Genomic DNA, 25,306 nt, shown 5'->3' with positions numbered 1-25,306 from the left:
CTTGATAAATGATTACTTGATTGACTATGTAGTTTAAAATATGAATCTTTCATCTTTAACCTTAGCCCGAATTTGGGATTGTAAATTATTAGTTGGAGACTGCTCCAGATTCAGCAGAAAGAATGCAAGTATTTTGGTTTTCAGTTTCTATATATACTATCTATTGACAGGAACTTTTCCTTTTGCCATAGTTGTCAATGCTTTAGTCATCCTTGGGCTGGATTATTACAATGCACTTTCTTTATACCAGTGTTTCCTATATGCTGGGTCATGGAATAGGTCATGGAAAGGTTGTAGATGGGTCATGGAGTGAGGCCCTGGGGACGAGGGGGAGTTGGAGAGTAAGCACACCTCACATTTATCCCACTGCAGCAGCTCCTGTCCCATGGGACTGGGACTGGCTCCCTACTCTCAAAGGCCAAACCTTGAGAGGTGCTGTGACCCTGGTCATGTGAGGGTCACAGAGTGGGGAGCTGGGCCCAGCCCTGCAGAACAGGAGCAGCCATTGTGGGGTATGGAGTGGGGTTGATATCCTTTCCCCTCCTGCCCATCCCCAGCCTCTCTTCTGCCCTGGGCCAGGATTAGGGTTGTGATGCTGGAGTGGAGGGTGGGAGGAAACTTCTGAGGATATTCAGTGGCCCCTTCACAGGACAAGGAAGAGAAGGTGGTAGCAGAGGAGGATGCTGGATTATGATTCTGCCCCTTCCTCCCCCTATGTGGACCCTGTGTGGGTTGCAAAAAATGATACAATGTTGCAGGTGGATTGCCTTAGTAAAAAGTTTGGGCACTGCTACCTTCAGCTACACTTGCAGCATCATTCAGAAGTTTCAGCCTAGTGCTGAACATACATGCAGTGCTCATCTCTTGGGTTGGGCCAACATGAACACATTACCGTTGTGCTCCATGAGCAGCACTGGCTCCCAATCCAGTGGAAGGTGTGAGTTATTAATCTGTTAGAGCCAGAATGGTCTGATGCTCCACTGTGGAAGGTCCATTTGACTGGAAAGCTTTTGTCATAGGTCACCAGGGCTACATACCTGGGGTGGGCAGCAAGAAGTTCTTGGTGAAGGGTCTTTGGAAGACAGCCAAAGTTTGGTGACTTTTTTAAAATGTTGCAAAGTAAGATGCAAATGTTTGTTTTGGCTGAATTTGGGGCTATTGCAGAGAATCTCTCCCATGAGAGAATGGAAATAGAAAATATTGAAATGGGTTTGATTTAACAGCATTGCAGGCCAGCATGGTTCATTTAATTTGTGTAGCAAGACCACATATTACAAGATCTATTAAATAAAGAATGCAAAAAATTCCTAAAAATCTGCAGGAGAGCTGGGCCAGCAAATACCAGTACCAAGATGACTATCAGGTTAGTTAGAGCAGGGCAATACAAGGTCTCTTTTAGAATATGGAACTAGAAGGAAGAATATACTGTAATTAAGGTGGCCTTGCAGTCATGAACTTGCCAAACTGGCGATTTTGATCTATTCATTTTTTTTGGTGTGATCTTGTTTACATACCAGGTCTTACTAAGCTTTCCTAGTTATAGCATCATCCTTAATATAGGTGGCTTTTTTTGGCATGCAGAGAGGCGTAACTTTAGTAACACTGGTTCATTTCACTTTGACATTGTAGAGTAACCTCTCTATGCTTGCACCGACATTGTCACAAGATTGTTAGCAGTCCAGTTTAAGTACGAAGGTCAGACAAAGGCTTTAGCCTGGTTACAAAACATGGTTAAAATCTTAACTTTCACTATACATTAGACTCATGTTTTATAATCAGTTCCTTCATTTGGTTGTAGTGGTAGTGCAGACAAGCTCTTATTGTCTTCGGGAGGGGTGAGAAGTGCCCGATATGGAGCCTAAATGTACACCACTGTTGATGTTTCAAAAAAATTTGCATCCAGCCTCTATCATAGCAATTGTCAGATCTATTCAATATAAAAGGTTGAAACAAACTCAAAAATAAAGGTATGAAATTAAAATTCCCTCATCCATAATTCTAGCAAGCCTATTCTTGCCAGTGTTACAATTTAGTATTATGATAAGTATACATTCATTAATATACTATGTATAATGAATGCGTCCAAATACTCCTGCAATATAAATACCTGTGAAAACACTTTTCACTTCTCTAGAAACTTGTCTATGTTTAATTGAAGTTCGGATCTGAAAAGTGACTGTAAAAATGGTATTATGAGGTCTAATCTTTATGTTCTCATTTATTCCATATCAAAATTGCTCAGTTTACCAGTCCAAAGGTATTCCTTTTCTAGTCACCAGCTGTGCAATCTGAATCCAGCATCCAAAAGTCATGCTGTGTTTTCTGGGTTGTGCACAGTCATTTTGCAATTGGAAATTTATTAAAAATTCTGAGCCATGTGCATCAGTTTTTAAGAAAAATTCCCTGTTGATTTCACCTTTAACTTGCACCTTTTTTCATCTCATTCTGGCCTCTTTACATGTAAGTTACTTTCACTCTCTTACTGACTGTTGAAACCAGGATGGTTTGCTAACATTAAATGTATACATTTCACCCTTGAATTTGGCCTGAAAGTGGATCTCTGGCATGTGTTCTATTGCACAAGTATATTATAATGCTAATTCAAAAGTAAGAATAAAAAATTATTATAAGATGATGAAATACCGCCCTCAAATATAAATATTTACAAAATTTTGCAACTGTTAATTTTTCTTTTTCTCTGGTCTGTGCATGTACCACATTTTATCACTTTTTATCTATGGCAGTTCCTGCTTTGGCTGTGAATTATGATCAGCTGCCAAAATGTCACTAATAAAGTCACAGGTCTGAAGTCTTCCCTGGTGTAGTTGCACTGAAGTCAGTGGAGTTATTCCAGAGATAGATATGTCCCCTGATGTAATTCCCTGGCTGTGGAACTTGGAGATACAGTCAGTAATTAAATCTGGCCACAACACATGTCTGACTTCATGTGATTTCTACCAGCCAAAGCTCATGTTACTCTTAGATTGTCTATGTGTAGTTCTTGCTACTCACACAGTTGTAATTGCTAAGGAAATAAGAAGACAACACAATGCTCACCTTCTCAGCTTTTGGCATTAGAGCAGAAATTCATGTTAAGTGAAATGAGCTGTTAACCTATAAAAACTGACAGAGCCATTATCTTCACAAACAAAATTTCACACTGGGATCTCAAAGTGATCAATCCTAAATATTTATCAATTTAACATTAAATTTTACAATAGAATATGATATTTATGATTCAGAGGTCACGTGGTATTTTTTCAAACACGTTTTGGATGTGGAAGTTTGCCAGACTGCAGGAAGCTGCTACCAACCTTCCTCTAACCTTCCATTCAGAAGTATACAAATTGGTTAAAACCAAGTGCACTTATGAAATATAAATTGCATATGAGCAGATGGCCAGCTCTCTCAAGGAAGGTCAAGAAGGACTGCTGCATAGAGAGACAGCTCTATTATTATTATAATATCTGGTCAATGTTGTCTTTATTGTTTCTAGAGCTTTATTCCCTATTGCTTGCACACCTAAAACAACCAGTGACTTTGATGAGAGTTTTGGGTGCAAACGGAATGCAAGTTCAGACCTTCAGTGCACAACAAAACATACGTAGTGTAAATTGTGTATATTTATTTAAAATATTTAAAAGTGAACCTCAGGAACATATATATTTATGTTTAGTTCCCTAGATACTTTATTGCATAGGCTAGCCTGTAACAATTACTTTTCTCGCTGTGGGCCTGATCCTGCAGTCTCTGGAGCATTCCTGTGCAGTGCTGAGTGCCCTCAAATTCCCACACAGCCGGTGAGAATTGAGGGTGTGAAACACCTCACATAAGCACCTTGAAGGATCAATTGTTATTTCTTCTTTCAAGCTGGTATTGTACCTTTTCCAACCACTATTCCTGTGTTTGCCTTTCTAGTCATGTTGAAGCTATGAAATTAATTTTAACAATTGTTCCAATAATATCTAGAGGTGAAACATTACATATATATTTTATGTGAAAGCTTTATAAAGCAGTATTTCCCAAGCATCATATTTAGAAAATTGCTGCCACTTTTTTATTTCAGGATCAATTAGACGAATTTCTAGGAGAGTTACAGCAAAGGTCAGTGAAGTTTGAGGAGTTGGTTAGTGAAATAGAAATCCTGTTTAAATCTGTTGAGGTAAGTCTAATATCTACACTACTTCTGTTTTCTTTCCTCCTTCAATATTGGCAGTCTTTTAAGAATATTTTATACTGTTTTGTAGTTTCATGTTATCATTTTCACAGGAATTGTCTGTTTCACTAGTCCTTAAACAAAGTTTCCTTACTATGAGTGATTAACAGAATAATATATAGTTGCTTTACTATACAGAGCTGCTGCACAGTGACCACTATGTGGGCTATTGTGATAGCACTTTCAATCTGTTTCGTTTAATTTTTAAACTTTTACATGGATCAACACTTTCAAATGTTGGATACCTAAAGTTAGGCACTTAAATTCATGTTCAGGCATCTAAATGAGTGGTCTGATGCCCAGAGGTGCTTAGCACTTGTAGCCTACGTTGATTTCAATAGGAAATTTGGAAGTTCAGCTGCTTTGAAAATAAGGCTTCTTATTTAAGTGCCTAACTACAGAAACCTTAACTTTAGGCACTCAGGTTTGAAAATGTTGGCCATTGTTTTTAAAGTATTTACCTAATAATATTTCTTATATGTGAACTTGCTTAGATAATTACATGTGTCTTTTTGTAAGGATGCCAAAGGTCGCCTGACTAATAGTTGGTTTTTACATAATTTAGAGAGTTTTAGGTACATTCATTCACTGATGTAGTTTTACTTCTCAGATTTTCACGTTTTATTTTCCAGGAAAACAGTAAAAAAAATGAGCAGTTTTTAGAAGACCAAAATGAAGAGATGGTTAAGAAAGTGATAGCCCAGTATGATGAGATGTCCCAGAACTTTGAGGAATTGAAGAAGATGAAAATGGAATACTTGTATGACCAGATGGTTAACTTTCAGCAAAGTATTGTTGAGGTGAAGGAAACCTTAGAGACAACTGTAACAGAAACTGAAGAACTTGATGATGTTGTTTTCCTAAATGTAAGTATGAATTACATTCATAACAGAAACCTTAATGATATTAGTCACATATAGCATTTGATATAATATGCTCAGACCTACTTTGTGTTCTGAGGTAAATTAATTCTGAAACCTCAGATACTGAAACCTCAGTCTGGAACTGCTGGGTCATGTGAAGGTTCAGAAAAGAGGTCAAAGAATGATCTGTCATGTGGAAAACGTGCCTCACAGTGAGACACTAAAGGAACTCAGTCTATTTAGCCTATTGAAGAGCAGTTTAGGAAATGACTCTGTCACAGTCTATAAGAAGCAGAGAGAAGATATCTGTTATGAGAGGATTCTTAATTATATCAAAGGGTGGTGTAACAAGAAATTGGAAGGAAATGGTAATTGAAGTTGGAAGAGTCCAAATCGGGAAAAAAAGACTCAAATTTTTAACAGTCAGGATAACTAACCATTGGAACGGATTACCAAGGGTTGTGGTAAATTCTCCATTACTTACAGTCTCTAAATGGTTTGTGGGTTAGATACAGGAATCACTGGCCAAAATCTATGCCCATAGGAATGCACAGTTGCTGCAAGAATTATCAGTGACTCGGTGAGTAGCACTTCCCCCTCTGTGTCAGTACTGACTCAATGCCCATCACAATATCTGGGGGTATGTGCCACTAGATATGCCATGTCACAGGTCAGATGTAAAAATGGGTCCCTAACTATGTGTGGTTGTTAAAGATCCCGGTATTGCCAACTCTAGTGGCTTTTCTGCAACTTACATGAATTTGGCTGGGGTTGGACCCAGTCTCTCAATAATGCAAGAGGCTCCAGCCCTCTAGTGAATTGGCGCTCCCTGAGTAGTTGCTGGCCTCCCTTGTCTGCCCCCAAGGAAGAATCACCAGTCATCTGCTACAGGCAGAGCCCTCTCCTCCCCTCCCCTGCCCTCCCCACAACATCCTGGATCCATTCTCATAGCAGACGGGGAGGGAGCTTAAGGGTAAATCTACATGGCAAGGAAAAACCCATGACTGGCCCATGCCAGCTAACTCGAGCTGCGGGGCTGTTTCATGGCTGTATAGACTTCTGGACTTGAACTGCAAACCAGCATCCTGCAGGGCGGGAGGGCTCCAGTATTTGGGCTCCAACCCAAGTCCAGAAGTCTACACAGCAATGAAATAGACTCGCAGCCCGAGTCCCATGAGCCTGAGCTGGCTGGCACAGGCCAGCTGCGGGTTTTTCTTTGCTGTGTAGATATGCCCAACGAGTGCAGCAGCTCAGGGTGACTCCATTCCCTCCTCCTGTGAACAGCCCCAAGTGCTTCTCCCCTGGTCTGGAAGGGGGATAAGGGACCCACTGCAGTTGCCCTCGACCTGGGAAGGGGTGCGAGGAAGCTTAAGAGGAGCAGAGATGTAGCTGTGGAGTAGGACTATGAGGATGAGGGTTGGGGAGGCTGAACTGAGATAGGGGGAAAGCTGAGGGCTTCGGAGCTGGGGGAAGTGAACTTGGAGGGGCTGAACTGGTGAGGGCTGGGGGCAAAGCTGATGGGGTTAGGGGCTGGATGGGGCAGAATGAATTGCTGGGCAGGGGCTGGGTAAACATGTAAGTGAGACAAAAAGCCCCCACAAAATAGTCTTTTTTTTAATTTGAAAAAGGCATGATTTGGAGGGGCAATCTCCTAATTTTGAGGGTCTTTAACTCCTGATTTTTGATCTCTTGAGGCTGGCAATTCTGAGATCCTCTAGCCCTTTCTATAAGGAATGGAGGGTTAATCCTGATCTGTTCTGTGTCTTCTTTGTGCTGCTAAAGAGACAGCTGAAGATTCCCATGACATGGGAGTATTCCCAGCTCAACTGGTGTAAAGGTCATGGAGCTTTTAAGGGTCAGCAATGTGGAGGCACTTTTGGTCTTGGAATTTGGACCCTAATGTTTTAATGTAGAAATTATATCTCCTGCTGTGAACATAACTTATGATTTGTTTCAGCAAAGTAATTAAGGCTTGTGCTTCAAGTGAAGCACAAGTAAGGAAACCCGACTAATCGTGCTTAAAGCTAGGCAGGTGCTTAGGTACCATGCTGATTCATTCATGGCCTTAAAGAGGGGAAAATACTTGGAGACCTAAATTCTCTGCTTGTGCGTATGGGAAAATTTCCAGTGAAGTTCATGAAGTGGTGCTTATTTACATCAACAGAAAAGAGCAGACTCGGTCTTGAAATTACTTGCTTTAATATTATGTTGACTTCTGTTTTTTATTGTTAATACGTTCTTTTCCCCTTTCTCTATTAGTTATCTAAAGAAATGAATAAAAGGTATATGAAATGTGGTTTAGGTGCATTGTAGTGAATATTAGGAGTAGCATGTTTGGCTGTTCTATTTAATACTTTCTAGCTTTATTGAAAGCATGCTTCCAGTATAAATATCTGCTTTTAAAAACACCACAAATAATAGTCTGGGAAGAAATCTTACACTTGTTACTGTAGCTGACAGCTTTTGAAGGGTTTTGCATGTGTTTTATAATTCATAATTTAAATAATAATAAATATAGCTTTTTTTAAAATGTCAGATCACTTGGAATATTCTGCATAGCCATTCTTAAATAGCTGCTGCTTGTAATTATATAAGAGCACTCTGATGATGCTTAGATTTCTGTCTTAAATACCCTGGTTTGAAGTGTTCGTATTTTACTGGTGTAATTTCCATATGAGATGAAATCTTAATGAAAATCATCCAACATGTCACTTATATGGCTGGAACTGCTGGGATAAATTCAGAGCTAGTATAAATGGTTGCAGCTCTAGTGAAGTTTGAATTTGACTGCTATTTCATCTGTGTTTGTATCCTCCCCCCCTCCCGAAACACACACACCAACAAAACCCCCAAACCCATAATCAAATCCTTATTCCCTATCTGATTTGCCACTGAGGGTTCCATTTAGTGGGACTCATCCTGATGAGAGAAAATTTAATCTTAAAATCATTTGCTATCTGCTAAAATCTGCACATTATCTCTTACTATTATTCATAAAGCCTGAACGCGCAGCCCTTTTGTGCATAACACTGTTATTGAGTGAAATCCTGGCCCCACTGAAGTCAATGGCAAAACTCCTCTTGAAGTGGGGCCAGGATTTCACTTATTGACTTAAATGGGAGTTATATACCGATATGTGCCCCATATGATTTATCAATACTGAAGTCAATGATACTTAGTCATGCGCTTAAAGGTATGCATGTGCTTAAAGTGTTCAGTTGGATTGGGGCCTAGATAAATCATATGTGGCCAATTCAGGGACATACTGTAAAATAGTAAGTTTTTTTTATAAGGAATATCGGATTGGAAATTTCTGTATGTAAGTAAGGGGTTATTTTTTTAAGTGATGCTCAAAACATCCTTTTACATTTCTCATTATTCATGAGATTTGTGCTATGAAATCATGTGGCATAAGAACAGCCATACTGGGTCAGACCAAAGGTCCATCTATTCCAGTATCCTGTCTTCTGACAGTGGCCAATGCCAGGTGCCCCAGAGGGAATGAACAAGTGTCATCAAGTGATCCATTCCCTGTCATTTATTCCTAGCTTCTGGCAAAAACAGGGCATGGACACCATCACTGCCCATCCTGGCTGATAGCCATCGATGAAATTATCTAATTCTTTTTTGAACCCTGTTATAGTCTTGGCCTTTGCTTTTTTGACTGTGGCTTCATATTGAGTGGATGTTTTCAGAAAACTATCCACAATGACTCCAAGATCTCTTTCTTGAGTGGTAACAATTAATTTAGACTCCATCATTTTATATCTATAGTTGGGATTATGTTTTCCAATGTGCATTACTTTGCATTTATCAACATTGAATTTTATCTGCCATTTTGTTGCCCAGTGACCCAGTTTTGAGAGATCCTTTTGTAGCTCTTCACAGGCTCCCTAGGACTTAGCTGTCTTGAGTAGTTTTGTATCCTCTGCAAATTTTACCACTTCACTGTTTACCCCTTTTTCCAGATCATTTATGAATATGTTGAATAGGACTTGTCCCAGTACAGACCCCTGTGGGACACCCACTACATTAAAATTGTATACTAACATGTGGCGATCTGTCCAATTACTTGTATATTGAAGATTATTGAAAAGTAGGCAAAGCAAAAAATAATTTTCAAGGATTTTTATTGCATGTTATTTACTAGCATTAGTTTACATATTAAAATTAGTTTGTTTTGTGCATGAACTAGATTATTTTAATTGATTGTATCTGATTTACTAAAACACATTAAGAAAAAGGTTTATATAATGCTGCACGTCTTTCTAAAGAACATTTATTTTTTATTACATATATCCTGTTAAAACTGTGAACAACTAACAACTTCAGTGTAAAAACAAATAGAGTTGCTTGACTGCTTTGTAGAAAGAATTATTTCATTTCCTTGGAGCTGCTTTTGCCTCAGAGTTAAAAATATGTTGCTGTTTTTCATAATGAACTAAGCAAATAAGGGCTAATTGAGTCCAATCCATTTTTCTTTTTCTTTTTTTCTCCTCATCACCAGCTGCTTTACTTTATGTCTCTGAAGTCAACTTCCTGTAGATAGATGTAATTTTCTGTAGCCTTTAAATATACAAAGGGACAATGTCAATAAGTTTAAATCCCATATTCTTGAGGGCCTTACTGTGAACTTCATATCTAAACTTTCCCACAGTTCATGAGCGTACAGATTTGTGTAGTTCAACTGGGTTCATCTTTACTGCTAAGATATCCTTGAACTAATTTTAAACATTGTACCCCCTAGTTAATGTCCAAGGTTAGGAAGTTCTCTTCTCTTTGCTTGTTGCTCTTAAATCCATGGGAAATATTCTGAGCAGTGCATGTCACATGTTGTTCATCTTTGAGCTTTGGAAGCTGTGTAATACTACAGGGATTTATTTGGATATATATTTTCTTCCCAATAGGTTACTTTCTGCAATGGATAAATCTCTCTCACTAGAAAAAATGCCCAGTGCATTTTCACTTTTTGACCATTATGCAGACGGTTCAGTGAGAAGTGACCAGAATACCTTAAAATGTGTCACTGGTAAGAATCTATGGGTGCATTCTGTGAAAAATAAACATTTTCGCAAAGCCCTGGAGTTTATAGAAAAGTAAAATTAGAATGTGCTTTGAAAAAAAAAAGTTTAGAGTTGTGAGCCTGTGTAATTAGCAATCAGAGCTGAATTTGAAATGAAGTCTAATTGTGCACAAGTGCTTGGTTTATTGCTGGGCAGGGGAAAAGGTAGCGCAGGAGAAAACACTAAAATGTCTTGTTTATTCTAAATTCTAATCACTCTTTACAATACCTGTCCATTCCAAAGTGAAAATCTCATATCCGCATAAAGCCTATGTAACACTCTCCATGCTGAGGAAGCCCCATGGTGCCCATGTGTGTGGGGTCACAAATATGGCAGCCATTCAGAGTGTGCTTCTGAACCACCTCCTTGCTGGGGAAGCAGGCCTCTGGAGTGGAGAGAAAAGTTGGGGGTGGACTGAAAAGAGGTCACTGGATGTGTATTTATGTGGATCTAGTGGCTGGAAAACTTATCCACATATGGATATGAAGCAGCAGTGGCTACAGTAGCTGGACCCAGCCCGCTCTGTAGGCAAGGGCAGTGACTATGGAGGGTAATGGGGTGTATTCCATCTCCCCAGCCCATGCTTAGTTCACAAGCCTGTTTAGTTTAAATTAAAGCCTGTTTAGTTGCACTTTGTGCCATATGTGTGTGTGAATTTTACCTATGAAGATCATCCAGATCTGACCAGCAGTCATGGAAGTTAAGAGAATAAACAAGCCATGTTTGTCTACTGGTCATGGTGTATCAGCTTCATCCATTACTAGCTTTCTTTTCAGTTTTATGATTTCTGAGAACTAACAGCTCAGAATCAGCATAGTTCTTTGCAGCAAGCCACCTACTCAGCTTCCCTCCTGTCAGCATCCTGCCAACCATTCTCTTCAACTTTTCAAAACGTATTTTTAAATGTTGTTTCAAGAAATAAGAAAATTAAATGTATTTAGATGTATCAAGGCAATTCTGTATTCAAGTGACGGTCTGCGTACTGGCGCCCTACCCCAACCCAGCCCCATGCCATTGTAGCTTTAAAAAAAAGTAACTTACTAGGAAATCTCTAGCCGTTTTTATTAAAGATTTAGACCAAATTTCCTTTGATGCTATTATTCAGTTTATAAACTGACCCTTCCAATCCAGCAGGCAAGTCCCACCTTCCCACTCTAACTGCCAGCTAATGGCAAGGAAGTAACCGATGGAACAGATTTGCTTTGCCTTTGTTTTGTGTTTGCTTTCCACAAACACTTGGATTAAAAACCAGGGCTGGTCCACACTAGGGGGGGAAATCGATCTTAGATACGCAACTTCAGCTACGTGAATAACGTAGCTGAAGTCGAATATCTAAGATCGGATTACTCACCCGTCCACACTGCGCGGGATCGATGTTCGTGGCACTCCATGTCGATTCCGGAACTCCGTTGGGGCTGATGGAGTTCTGGAATCGATATAAGCGCACTCGGGGATCGATATATCGCGTCTAGATTAGACGCGATTTATCGATCCCCGAGCAATCGATTTTAACCCGCCGATACGGCGGGTAGTCTGGACGTGGCCTCATTAGTTTCCTAAAGTTGCTGAGATCTGCTTTAACCACTGTGTCCAATCAAAGCCAAACAGCACATCCAACCAGGGCTGGATTTGCACTGACAAACGAGGAGGGAGGGGCTCTAGCTCCCATTTCCAGTTCCCAATAACCCAGCTAGCCCCCTCCTATATTTCTCTCCTTCCCTTTTTCCTCCATATAGTCTTTTCCCTTGCTCTTCTGCACTGTGTCTCTACATTCCCTTGAAATTAAACCTGTGATATAAACAGAAGATATCATCTCTTCCTCTTTTTTCTTTTCCTCCATACCTTTTAATGCTCTCTCTCCTTTAGCTCCGTATGCAGTCTAGCCTTTTTCTCTTCCTATCTAATCCTCCTTTTTGTGCTGTCTCTTCTGTGACTTTTGCATTGCTCACCTCCGCTGCATCACTCTATTTTATCTATTTAAAGTACTTATATTAAGCCCATTACTATACCATCTGTGACTGTGCCTCACAGTCTTTATCTATTTATCTTCGCAAGTAGAGTGTTTGCCAAAAAATACACATTCGGGTCAACTGAAAATTTAGCAAATTCATGCTGAATTTACCAAATTCTTTCAGTTGAAAACAAACTGAAATATTTTCGAGTTTTTCAAATCACCAGAAAATTTTTATTTCAGGTTAATCCAAAGCTAATTTTTTTCTCTGATGTTTTTTCAGCCAACTAGCGGAAAAATATATTCATCCAGCTCTGCTCTCAACACCCCTGAGAGGTAGGGAAGTGCTATTATACTCATTTTACAGTTGGGGAACTGAGCCACAGAGAGGCTAAGTGACTTGCCCAATGTCAGACAGGAAGCCTGTGACAGAACAGGGAATTGAACCAGGCTCTTCCCATCCCAGGTGCCAGAACAACTGGACCATACTTCTTCCACTTCTTTGCCAGTGCACTGACACGGAAATGAAATTTCCTCAGATCTTGATCTTTGAAGTCCTCTCATCACCTGCACACGTCTGTGCGCGCACACACACATGCTCACACACTCTCTCTCTCTCCGTGCTGTATGGTTGATAAAATAGCAAAAATAGATTTTTTTTCAGAGTCTTTTCACTCCATCAGAAAATTCTCCCCAAGAGCTTCCCACCCAGTAACTTTTTCCTTCACCCATTCGTCTCTTCACTTAATCCACTCGCTCAATAAAGGCCTGGGACCTTAGATAAACCTTGTCAAGTATCAGAGGGGTAGCCGTGTTAGTCTGGATCTGTAAAAGCAGCAAAGAATCCTGCGGCACCTTATAGACTAACAGACGTTTTGGAGCATGAGCTTTTGTGGGTGAATACCCACTTCCTCAGATGCACGTCTGTTAGTCTATAAGGTGCCACAGGGTTCTTTGCTGCTTTTATAGATAAACCTTGCAGCATACCCAGAATGTGATCAAATATGTCAGGAAGAAAAGGAGGGAACAAATTCCAAGGTCAAGGACATGTCACTGATAAAAACCTGCCACCAGCCCCTGCTGTTTAAACGAGGTTACTGTTTGACTCCAGCACTTCCACTGATTGCCACTTTCTGCCAGGGATACTATGAAAGGAGGGGGAAACTGACCATTCTCCGCATTATACTGACTTTGTGAAAACCGCTCCATGGAATGCTATATGTTTGGGTCATCTTGGTTTTACTGTGAGCAGAGGGGGTAGAACCAGGGATGAAATGATCTATGCTACAGTTTGTCACTGAAAACTAGAGTTGGTAGAAAATTTCTTTGATGGATTATTTTTCCATCAGAAAATGCCATTTCATTGACAGAGAAAATTTCCCTGGAAACTTGCTAGGTTTGATTACATTTCATTTCAGGAAAAAAGCCTCGACATGAAGCATTTTGTTAATGTCAGTACATTCCATTTCAACATTTTCTGAGGGGAATATATCAATATTTTGTTTTGAAATGACTTTTCAATTTGAAATTTAATTCTATATTATAAAAAATAAAGTTGACATTGAAATGAAATATTTTGATTTAATACAAACTAAATGTTTTATAGACTTGAAACAACAATTTTTCAAAAAAATTTATTGGGAAATTTTGAAATTTTTTGTTTTCATTCTAATTTGGAACAGAAACAGATTTGAAAATTGCATCATTTCCCATTAAATGGGAATCCTGGTTTCCATACAACTCTACTGAAAACCCACAATAATTTCTCCACGGGACACTATTAGAAGACAGGCTCTTCTAGATGCAATAAAAAAAACCCCCAAATCTGGTTTGCTTTTAGCAACTAAAGGGATGATTTTTTCAATGACAGGCAGATGTAATCTTACTGTAGCTCTCTGTATAAATCACAGGAAAACAGCTAGCATCAGCATCTACTTTGTTAATGCCACAGGCGATCATCATCATTAGTCAGAAGATAACTGAAAAGAGCAAAAGCTTTCTGCTTAGATCTTTATAGAATCCATGTAACATGGAAATTTACTGAGTAAATGAAAAAACAGTGTATAGTTTTTGTTCTGTGCAATCAGACTATTTAATGGTGAGATATGATTTTGTCTTCCATTGACTCATAATCCTGAAAAATAACTATCTCATGAGGGCTTGTTCCATTTGGATCAACAGTCAAACTTTTGGGTGCTTATCTGAGGTTTGTGAAAATCTTAGAGGACTTTGTGACACCCCCAATCAGATCACAAGGTGTCAGATGATATAGGGTTCAAAATCAAAGTATGGCAGCCTTGCAGAGCTCAAACAGAGTTCTATGTCTGCCCCCTGAAAGGATTATCTCCCCACAAAACATCTGTCACCAGATGCTCCTGGTGTGGTGCTCTGTCCTGTTCAATGTTGATATTAATCGGCTGCGTGCATGTGTTCCCTCTGTGTGCTGCCCCGGCTCTGCAGATCGCTGGCACAGCAGACCCCAAGAGAACTCCCAATGACCACAGACTCTAGTAAGGTACAAAGGCACCTAGGCCAGGTTTATTGTCAAACGAAGCACAGTAATAGTTCCCTCTATACTCTACTGTACAGGACATACTATGAATATGTGCCCCCAGCAATGGACTCAGTTCAGTCAGTGGTGGGACTCTCCACTGCCTCCTAGGCTGGACAAAGACACCGCCCCAGGGATGCATTCTTATACATAGGTACAAACAAGTTACACATCGCTCCTGACGTATTGAGGTTCAACCCCTCTACGTAGCAAGGTACAACCCCTCTACGTAGTAAGGTGCTGCCTCTCACTTTGTACACGTTGCTTCAGACAAAACAACTCTACCCATCATATTACCCTTTTGGCCCTGTCATTGGGATGGGCCAGCTTGTTCCTTGTTAACTGTGTGGAGTGTACGAGTATGCGAATGTTCTGATATCTGGTGTCCAGTACCTTTTAGGTATGTCTCTTTTTGCAGCATCAGCCCTTTCCTTGCCAGCTTCTATGAGCAGGGCCTGCCTCTGGCTCACAGCTTAACTTTGCTTTATGTTAGCAAAGTCTTACCATTACTTTAGTTCAGGCCTTAGGCCTTCTACCGGGCCTCTGATAAGGGTTTATGTTTCAGGGCCTCATCTTACTACAACACCCCTGGACATCCAGGGAACAGTTCAACATTAGTGAGACTCCAAAGAGTCTCTCTCTGTCCATGCTGTTAAGTTCTGAGCCCTGGAGGGCAGAGCCCACTCAGCATCGTGTCCAAGCAGAGTCTGTTCCTCTCTGGGAGCAATGGCCTCTCCCATAGTTCACATCCTTTCTTTTAAAGACCTATTGCTCAGCTGTCACCTCTCCCTCTAGAATTGACAGACTGTACCATCTCTTCATGGTATGGCAGGTACTTTTCCTAGATTCCAAGGAATCTTATCAACTATTTCTGCCCATAGCTGGCAGTGGTGTACATCCACTCCTGCCTCTGAAACCTGGCTCCCTTCCTTCAGTAGGTTTCCACTTCCCACTAACTAGCTCTAGTGTAGTATTTCCTATGAACAAGTGTTTCTCTTGTCTTTTTGGTTGGTCTCCTGTTCAGCAGGTGCTGTCCTGTTATAATCTCTCTGTTCAGGGCAAGGCCAGTTCCACACAAATAGGCTCTCCCAAGAGGCAGCCTGTTTCCCTTTCTAATACAGTGCAACCCACAATAGTAACCCTCCTGCTGGGCTTTCTGATCTGACAGTTTAAATTATAAGAGGCACTTTGAGGCTTCAGCAGAATGTATGCCTCAGAGTGCACTACAAAGTAGTAGATGCCTGAGCATGTGGACTCACTCTCTTCTATTAAGGTTAATAGACCTCATGGGGAAAGGGCAGGGGAAGGGATGATGCCCATGACATTTTACTACACTGCAGTACATACCTGATAGCTTTAAGTTTTAAAGGTATCACTGAACTCAATGGTGGAACGCGGGTTCCCATATCACTGAAGGGCAGATAGAGGCAGCCTGTATCTATTGATATCTAGATTGGGAAAAAGCAAGTTAGTGACCTGGGCACTCCTAAGGCTGACCGGACTCTGGGCTGGTGGGGAAGGTCCCACTTTACCATTCTCTGAAGAGGATGCTTGTAGCTAGTTGAAAGGAAGCTTATTGTCCTTATTCAGTCATTTGAAATGGTCCCCCTATTTTTTATTTTAATGAATCCTTAACTGGCTGTCATCTCAAGTATTCATAGTTAAGGGAAAATAAACCATTTGGTTGCCTCATGACATGCATAACTGGAGTTGATGTGGTTCAATATAAGCAGTGTAAATAACTACCAAAGTCTACCTTCCAGTTCCACAGACTCCAAAATTGCTACCTCAGGAACCAAACTCTGCTACAAGCACATCAATTGCAATCTATTGGACTGTGAGTGAAGGAGACATCATTGATTGCTTCCAGGTGTACTGCATGGAGGAGCCTCAACCGAACAAAGTTCAAAGTGGTATGTGACTTTTGAACTTGCATCTCACCAACATTAGTTCAGCATTTCAAATAAAATTATATCTAAAATGATCCTTAAAATGTGGCTATTGCTATGTAAAGGGGAAGAGCACAATATGACTGATCCTGAAGAGTTAATATTAACAATAGTAAGGACAGATACAGATCTCCACCTCTGAAAATCAGGTGCCTGATTATGAATTTAGGGGTCTGGATTTATGCTCCCAAGTTGGAAAAATGGGTTCGGTGGTAACAAAGCAGGAAAAACTCAGCAAAAATACAACATTTCAACACGCAGGTGCAGATTTTTCAAAATGGCACAAAAATATTTTACTTTTTAAATATGTGAATTTGAGGTGCAATAAAGAAGTTTGTACAGTAAAAAAACAGACTAGTAATAAGAATTATTTAAAGTATTGGAATGTTGCTTAAACATTTTTTTAAGATGTGCAGCGAATTAAATTCCTTTCTGAGAGATTTAGTTACACAAGACAGAAATGAAGCCAAGATTCACAACTGTTTACAGCTGACGTATTACAAAAAATTTGGGGTCCAGTCCCTCAAAGCATTGCGGGCTCTGATATCCATTTGACTTCAATGGGAGCTGAGGGCACTCAGCACTAGGGCTGATCTAAGAGTTAATCAGAACTTTTTTTCAGTGGAAAATTGGGTTTCCAATTAAACAAAATCTTCCAAATAAAATGTCTGCTTTCAGGAGCAGTGTTGTAGCCATGTTGGTCCCAGGATATTAGAGAGACAAAATGGGTGAGGTAATATATTTTATTGGCTCAACTTCTGTTGGAGAGAGACACGCACGCACGCACGCACGCACGCACGCTTTTCTTCTTCTTCAGAAAGTAGGTTAAAAGCTTTTCTCTCTCTCCAACAGAAGGTCCAGTAAAAGATATTACCTCACCCATCTTGTCTTTACTTTTAGGAGAAAATTTCAATATGTAATTGAAAAAACAAATGCCTTCAATGAAAAAGTTTTCAATTTTGGCTGAATGCGAAGATTTTTCTTTTCAAAATAGTGCCACAGTGCCTCATGAGAATTTTAATCTGAGTGTTTTATACTTACATTCTCCTTTATAGGCCAGGCTCTCTGGTTGGACTGTATCTCCCAGGATGCACCACTGACAGGGATTCCTATGATGCACTCCTTTACTCAGAGGGGAGGAGGAGATATTTTCCACCCAGAGAGCAGCCATACTACAACTCCTGTGAGGCACTGCAGCACCATTTTAACTGGAAATATTTTGGTTTGTGATAAATTGCCAAAAAGTCTAAATTTTATGTGGAAAGTAAACAAAGTCATTTTTGTCTAAATTTCCTACAGAAAAACACCCCTCTGTTTCTCAACGATCTCTACTGAATGCCTTGCAAGAAGAACTTAGCACATTTGCCTGTAGTAATCCCTTTGTATCTTAACTTTGCTTTTCTGCCATTTTATTTGAGAGTGAATGGTAAAGAGTTCAAGCAGTTTAAGTGCTAGAAGACCTCCATGTTAATTAGCCAAGGGGGTGCTGAGCTATCTCCACAAATGCAGTGTGCAATAAAAGGCCAACTGGCAATTAAATTTGGTGCCCATCAGTGACGCTTAAACAATTTGTACAGTGTGGGTGCTGAAAGCCATTGAACAAAACTGCAAGCCCTGTATATGGTGGAAACCTCTTCAAGCCAGGGGGTGCCGCTGCATCCATAGTTCCAGCACTGCTGATGACCACAAATAAACCGTCCCATTATCTCCTTACTTTGCAGAACTCATTTAGTTCCTTCTTGACCATATTTTTGTGGCAAATGTTATGCCTATTCTATATAAGCCCTGATATGATCGACTCCTGTTTGGTCAATATAAGAGACTCTAAACCATACAAATTGTTTCTAACAGGTGTGCATTTCTCTAATGCCCTGAATGTGTGTGTTTGTACTAGCCTTGGTGGAAGAATACAGAGTTACAGTGAAGGAGAGTTACTGCATTCTGGAAGACCTGGAGCCAGATCGCTATTATGGTGTGTGGGTCATGGCTGTGAACTATTCAGGATGTAGCTTACCGAGTCGCAAATCCACTTTCAGAACTGGTAGGTATATTTTGGCATTTAAGATTAGATCTCAGTTCCTGAGACGGTATTAACTAGACAATGCTATTAGAAATGTAGAGAAGTGTTTCACTAGATAATAGGCAAGTCACATAGTTTCCCTACCTGTAAAATGACTGCAATGTATTTACCACACGTGAAGTTTGAGAAAACACAGAATTTAAAATGTCCCCAATCCTAACGTGTACTTGAGGCATTGGAATGAAATGATATTAGTTCAATTTTTGACTCTGTCACACATTCACTGTGTGACTTTGGGAAAGTTGCTCAGTCGCTCTGTGCCTCGGTTTCTCATCTATAAAATGGGGATGATATTGATACTTACTTTTCTCCACCTTTTTTCTTTCGTGTCTATTTAAATTGTAACCTCTTTAGGGGGAGGATCTCTTATTATGTGTATGTACAGCACCTAGCACACAGAGGCCCTGAATTTGGCTGGGGATTCTAGGCACTATCATGATACAAATAATAAATTATAATAACGGCAAGTAATTAGAAAAGTATTATGTATTAGCTTCATTTGACAGATTAGAAAACTGAGGCTCAGAGTTTGTGACTTGCTTTGAGGGCACCATGATCTAGCAGATTAGGCATAGGTTTAGGAGTCCTGTGTTCTAATCCATGTTCTAACACTTATTTTACTGAATGACTTTTGTCAGATCATTTAAACTCTGCAGGATGAGGAGGATTATTCAATTTCCTTATTGGTAAAACACGGATAATGATATTTACATGCTTTATAATGAAATAATGTTTATAAAGCACCAAGTATTATTGAGATCGCTTGGTGGAAGCTGTGGCTTTGAGCCCTGTGCTTAATCCACTAGGCCACAAAGTTTTTGGATCCTCCTCCTTGTCATCCTGGAGCATGTTAAGTCATAGTGCATATTTTTTACCAAAGATTTTTGCAAAAAATAACTGGAAAAAAAGTTCAGACTTCCCAAATTTTGTGAAAACACGCAGTTTTGGGGGTGTGAAATCCTTTACATTTAAATGGCAAAATAATTCACATGAATTTTCACAAAAAATGTTCCACCAGAGTTTTGTCCTGCCCTGATCTCTAACCTCTCTGAATCTGGCTTCTGGCAGCTAAATGTTATTTTTGGCATCAGGCTAAAATGCAAACTAGTTGTTCCAGCTGGAAAGTCAACATACTTCTCACAAAATCTAAAGTTTTTTAAAAGACTAACTCTTTGGACTGTTATTTGTTTGATATTGTTTTATTTATGCCTGTCCCTTTTGGAAGCTGGACGATTTTTTTATATGAACTATTCACTCTGCTTCCATCTTTTGGTCACTGCCCATCCACCACTGAAGAGAACTCCCTCTGGAGTCCATTGATGCTACCTTTTGTAACGGGCTAGTGGTAATGTTGTATAATGGAAGATACTATATCACCCTGCCCTCTCAAACACCTAGGGACAGCAAAATTATCACAGATAATAGAAACTAGTTCTCCAACGTATCAGTTCAGGGAATGACTGCTAGGTCACAAAGTTGGAATATTCAGATTCTTTAAATCAGTGGTTTTCAACCTATGGTCCGCAGACCCTTGGGGGGTCCGCAGACTATGTCTAAGATTTCCAAACGGGTCCATTCACAATTTTGTATGGGTCTGCAAATGATTCCAGTCTATCTTGCCACTTAGGCAAGTTTGCATTTATGATATATGGTCCCTTATACCAAAAATCACAACAACATTCAGGTTACTCCCTGTCCCAAAGGACCAGTCACTTACCCTAGGACAATTGCACTTTAGATCTTACACCTATAATAAACTAACTAAAGATGTATAAACTAAGAAAAAGCAAAGAGAGGTATTCCCAATATTAAAGCAAATAAACATACACACACACAAATGAGTTACAGCCTAGGGCTAACACAGACTAAGCAGCTGCGGATCCCTTGCTTACGCTTAGAAATCTTTGACCTTCAGAGTTCAAACAGCATAGAGAGTTTCTTTGTGTTAGGATTTTTATTGCCTTCTCCCCCTAGTTCAAGATGATGGGATGAGTTCACACATTCGCCTCCTCTTCATGGGAGTGAGGGAGGAATACTATTTGCAAAGTCTTTGTTCTTTGATGTTTCACAATGTCTCATTTGGTTACAATGGGCCTTCTTGATGGGCAGGACCTAACACCTTCTGTAGGAAGCCAGCATTTTACATTAATTAATGTTTCATTCTTGTTTGATTTATACAATTACAGAGGATTACAATGCAAACCCTTACTATAACCTTATAACGGGATTCAGATGTTATAAATGAGATGAATACATGCAACTTCCTACAAGCGTTTCACAAAGTCTAAACATGAAACACATTTTTATAACCGTAATACCTATTTTAACAATACTAACACACAGGTGAGCCAGACTGATTCCCAGCTATATATTGGTCAGTCTTCAGTTGAGGCCTTTGGGCCTTGGTATGAGCTGGCACCTGGTCTGCCAACATCACTCTGTTGCACAGTTTAATTCATAAAGTCATGGGAGTAAAAAAAGACAAAATGGCCGAGAACTTAAAAATTGGATAGTAACAGACTGCATGATTCAGCCTTATGATATTCAGAATAAAAAGAGCTCTCAACCCTGCTTGTACCTGCTTCCATCACTTCACACTAACTCTACAGAAATTTTAGGTTTCAGAGTGACACTCAGAGTGACAATTATTTCCTCCTTGAAAGCTGTGGAAAACAGGCTGAGCCTTATAACATCCTGAGGGTCACCAAACCTGGTCTGTTGTGGGCCACGACGTGGAACAGATAATCAGCTGGTATAAGGTGGCATGGCTTCATTGACATTCATGGAGCCACACAGAGTTACAACAGCTAAGGATCAGGCCCACTGACTTCTCGTTTTGGCATGACGCTTCCCAGGGTACCACCACCTGCCCTTAGAATGAAGCAGTCTTGTCTGTGCCTGCTGTGGATCCACAAGCCTCTGGCATCACAAACACTACTTTCCAGTCCCCCCACCCCTCTGCCCCTACTTTACAAGTTAGTGATAGGTGCTCTCCAACCCCCGAGTCCTCTGATAATTCCCTGAAATGTCCAGCCCCTTATCTCATAGACTTTAAGGTCAGAAGGGACCATTATGATCTTCTAGTCTGACCTCCTGCACAACGCAGGCCACACAGTCTCATCCACCCACTCCTGTATCAAACCGCTGACCTATGTCTGAGTTATTGAAGTTCTCAACTTGTGGCTTAAAGACTTCAAGGTGCAGAGACTCCTCCAGCAAGTGACCCATGTCCCACGCTGTAGAGGAAGGCGAAAACCCCCCAGGGTCTCTGTCAATCTGCCCTGGAGGAAAATTCCTTCCTGAGCCCAAATATGGTGATTAGCTAAACCCTGAGCATATGGGCAAGACTCACCAGCCAGACACCCAGGAAAGAATTCTCTGTAGTAACTCAGTTCCCACCCCATCTAACATCCCATCACAGGCCATTGGCCATATTTACTGCTAATAGTCAAAGATCAATTAATTGCCAAAATTAGGCTATCCCATCATACCATCCCTTCCATAAACTTATCAAGCTTAGTCTTGAAGCCAGATATGTCTTTTGCCTCCACTACCTCCCCTTGGAAGGCTGTTCCAGAACTTGACTCCTCTGATGGTTAGAAACGTTCATCTAATTTCAACTCTAAACTTCCTGATGGCCAGTTTATATCCATTTGTGCAATATTACTAGTATTACCTGCTGTTCTCAAAGAAATAGTTCACACCAGCTTGCAAGATTCAGCTCAGGATCACCACATTGCTTAACATCACAGCACTTAGCCTTGTTTTCGCTGTAAATATAACTATGTTTATTATCAAAGAACAGAAATCCCAGTAATATTGTTTTAGGGACTGATATTAATATTATCCCAGAAGTGTTAAATTCAGATCTTGGTAGGCTCACATGATGCCAGTACTTCACGTAGTGGAGAAAAGTTTGCAGAGAGAAACTGAGTGAGTAAACAAAATCACTTTTAGCCTAGAAAATAAGACCTTGAATCTGATAGGCTAATTCAGTACATTATTTCACACAATATTCCTTTGATCACTTGCAATCCATATCCTCCTCCTTGTACATTTTTCTATATATGCAATAGGGTTTGTAATCCTTGAGTTTAGACCGTAGGGAAGAGAAATGTCGTATTAAATTTTGGTAACTGCATTGCAACAATATACGGGACACAATTAAAGCAGCAGAGTTACCCTTTGCTACTACTCAGTTCTTCTGCATCATATTAATTTTTCTTATACAGTTGATGCAAGGGCTGCTGAAGACAGAGCTGTGGTAATCTAGGTATAACCAGACCCTATGCTGCTTCAAGGGTCTATTCCTTAAAGCACCAAAGAAATGAGTGAAAAAAGTGTTTGAGATCATCTAAATCAGTGGTTCTCAAACTTTTTTACTGGTGACCCCTTTCACATAGCAAGCATCTGTGTGCAACCCCCCTTACGTAAAAAAGTGTTTTTAATTTATATTTAACACCATTATAAATGCTGGAGGCAAAGTGGGGTTTGAGGGTGGAGGCTGACAGCTCGCGCCCCCCCATGTAATAACCTCGTGACACCCTCACGGGTCCCAACCCCCAATTTGAGAACCCCTGATCTAAATTAACTTGTTAAGGAAACTCTGAACTGCATGAATTTACATAATGATTTCTCATGGGTTCTTTCTGGAGGGATTGAACTTGAGACCTTCAGCTCCAAAGCATAGGGCACTGTCATTTAAACTACAGAATAAACTGCATGTAATTCTTACTACATTTTTTTTTTGATAATGAGATGGGTAAAGTAAAGTGTTTTTCCTGATTAGCGTGCTCCTCCCCTCCCCATTCTCCCTCCTCCCCCCCAAAAAAGATAACAGGGGATGGGAGAACATTATTTTAGTGGTGTTATTTACAGTTGTTTCCACGCACATTATTTCCATCTGAGGAAAAATGATCTTTCTACGCTAATTTAGTTTATTGTTTTTTTAGGATTGGTGACATATACATTTTGCAGTTGTCATTTCATTTCAATCTGCCGAGCATATATATTGCAGTTGCTGTAACATTCTTCATAGTACAGCTAACATATCATTGTGTTCACAGCACCCTCTACCCCCTTACTAAAGGCAGAAGACTGTACTGTATGTTGGGACACTGCCATCATCCGATGGAGCACAGCCAACTCAGAAGCAACAAAGTCTTTCATGCTGGAGTACTGCAGACAGTACTCTCCTGAAGGAGAGGGTCTCAGGTCAGTCCCTAAGGTTTGAAATGTGGATAGATGAGATTAAATAGAAGTTTCTAGATCATGGATGATTATATAAGAGATTATTCTGTTTGTCCTGAATTACATAATGAAGAAATCAGCTTCTGGGACAGATGCTAATCTCTGATATTAGATCGGGGGAAACTAGAAATATCATCATTTTATTCTGCTAAGCTAATGAACCCATTTATTTCAGACCCAAACCTGAAGTCTTTATGCAGTCTTTACTCAGGAAAAACTTCCATTGAGCTAGTCCTCAGTTGGGAAATAAAAGAGATTAAGGGGCAAATTCTACCTCTTCCTCTTCAGCTATGGAGCCCCCTGCCCCTCCTTCCCAGCAGAACCAGTATACTTGTGTTGCACAGAAAAGGGCCGGGGCTGGGAAGTCTGTATGTTTGCTTAAAAAAGAAAAGAAAGATTTGAGAGACCTGAAAATCTGTTGTGGGGGGTTCATCACTAGAGCATAGCGGAAGGATTCATTCATGTGATTTCTTTATTAAACACATCACAAGTATTAGTATGCTATTAGTATGGAGCTTTCCTATGTTAAATTGTAAGATTTACAATTAGATTGTAAGCTTTCCTAAGACTTGATCCATCAATGAGTTCTGTGTGGGTGACCGCCTGGTGATTTCAGTTGGGCTCTATGCTGGCACAGGGATCTGTCTGTGCAAATCATCTTGCTATATCAAAAAAACTTGCATTTTAAGATCCTCAGGGCAGGGACCTAGTTTGCTATGTATTTATGCAGCACCCAGAACAATGGGGCCCCAGATCATGAGTGGGTTCAGATTCTAGATATTCTTGTAATGCAAATAATAATAATTAGTAATGCATGTACTCTAAAAATTACAATAACAGGCATATCCAAATTGTGAGTGCACGCAACTTATAAAGCATTTCTCCTAGGAAAATAATAATTAATCATCACTAATAAATAACCTTACCTTTCCTACCCCACCCCAGAAAAGGCTCCCCACAGAAAAACAAACCAACTCTTGGACTGGAGCTGGTTTGGAATTTTTTGACAATTTTTTTTATCAGAAAATGCCAATTTGTTGAAACCAAAACGTTTTGTGACAATGTACTGCTTTTGACTGAACTTTTGGGAAAAGTTTCTCAAGTCCAGAATGGAATTTCAGGAGGTGAAAGGCCCACCCCAGAAGAGTCCAGTGATGTGGTCACTCGCCTGGGATGTCAGAGACCCAGGTTCAAGTCCCTGGTCTGAATCAGGCAGAGCAAGGATTTGAACCTAGGTTGCTGATGTCCCACATGACTGTTCTAGCCATTGGATGATTGGCTATTCTGGAGTGGAGCTATTTCTTTCTGTTTTTTCACCAAAACACTTCAAAGGGTCTTTGTTTCATCCTGACATGGAATGAGTCCATTTTCAAAATCTCAAGT

At 40.1% G+C, this 25,306-nt stretch overlaps 1 protein-coding gene across 2 annotated transcripts in view; it reads left to right on the top strand.

The window, feature by feature from the left end:
- Positions 1-25,306, top strand: part of LOC127047924 (cardiomyopathy-associated protein 5-like) — a 478,816-nt gene that overhangs the window by 17,057 nt on the left and 436,453 nt on the right. For both annotated transcript variants that reach the window (XR_007773520.1, XM_050946851.1), the window contains exons 3-9: positions 4,067-4,162; positions 4,849-5,082; positions 7,339-7,361; positions 9,987-10,108; positions 16,408-16,557; positions 18,488-18,634; positions 23,740-23,887. Coding sequence is in view for 1 of the 2 variants with exons in the window: in XM_050946851.1 (XP_050802808.1) it covers positions 4,067-4,162; positions 4,849-5,082; positions 7,339-7,361; positions 9,987-10,108; positions 16,408-16,557; positions 18,488-18,634; positions 23,740-23,887 (920 nt within the window). In the remaining variant the exon portion in view is untranslated. The remainder of the gene's footprint in view (positions 1-4,066; positions 4,163-4,848; positions 5,083-7,338; positions 7,362-9,986; positions 10,109-16,407; positions 16,558-18,487; positions 18,635-23,739; positions 23,888-25,306) is intronic.

This window comes from Gopherus flavomarginatus, chromosome 3 (genome assembly GCF_025201925.1).
Source record: "Gopherus flavomarginatus isolate rGopFla2 chromosome 3, rGopFla2.mat.asm, whole genome shotgun sequence".
NCBI lineage: Eukaryota > Metazoa > Chordata > Testudines > Testudinidae > Gopherus > Gopherus flavomarginatus.
The sequence above is the reverse complement of the archived record's forward strand: the minus strand, read 5'-3'. Positions and strand labels throughout refer to the sequence as shown.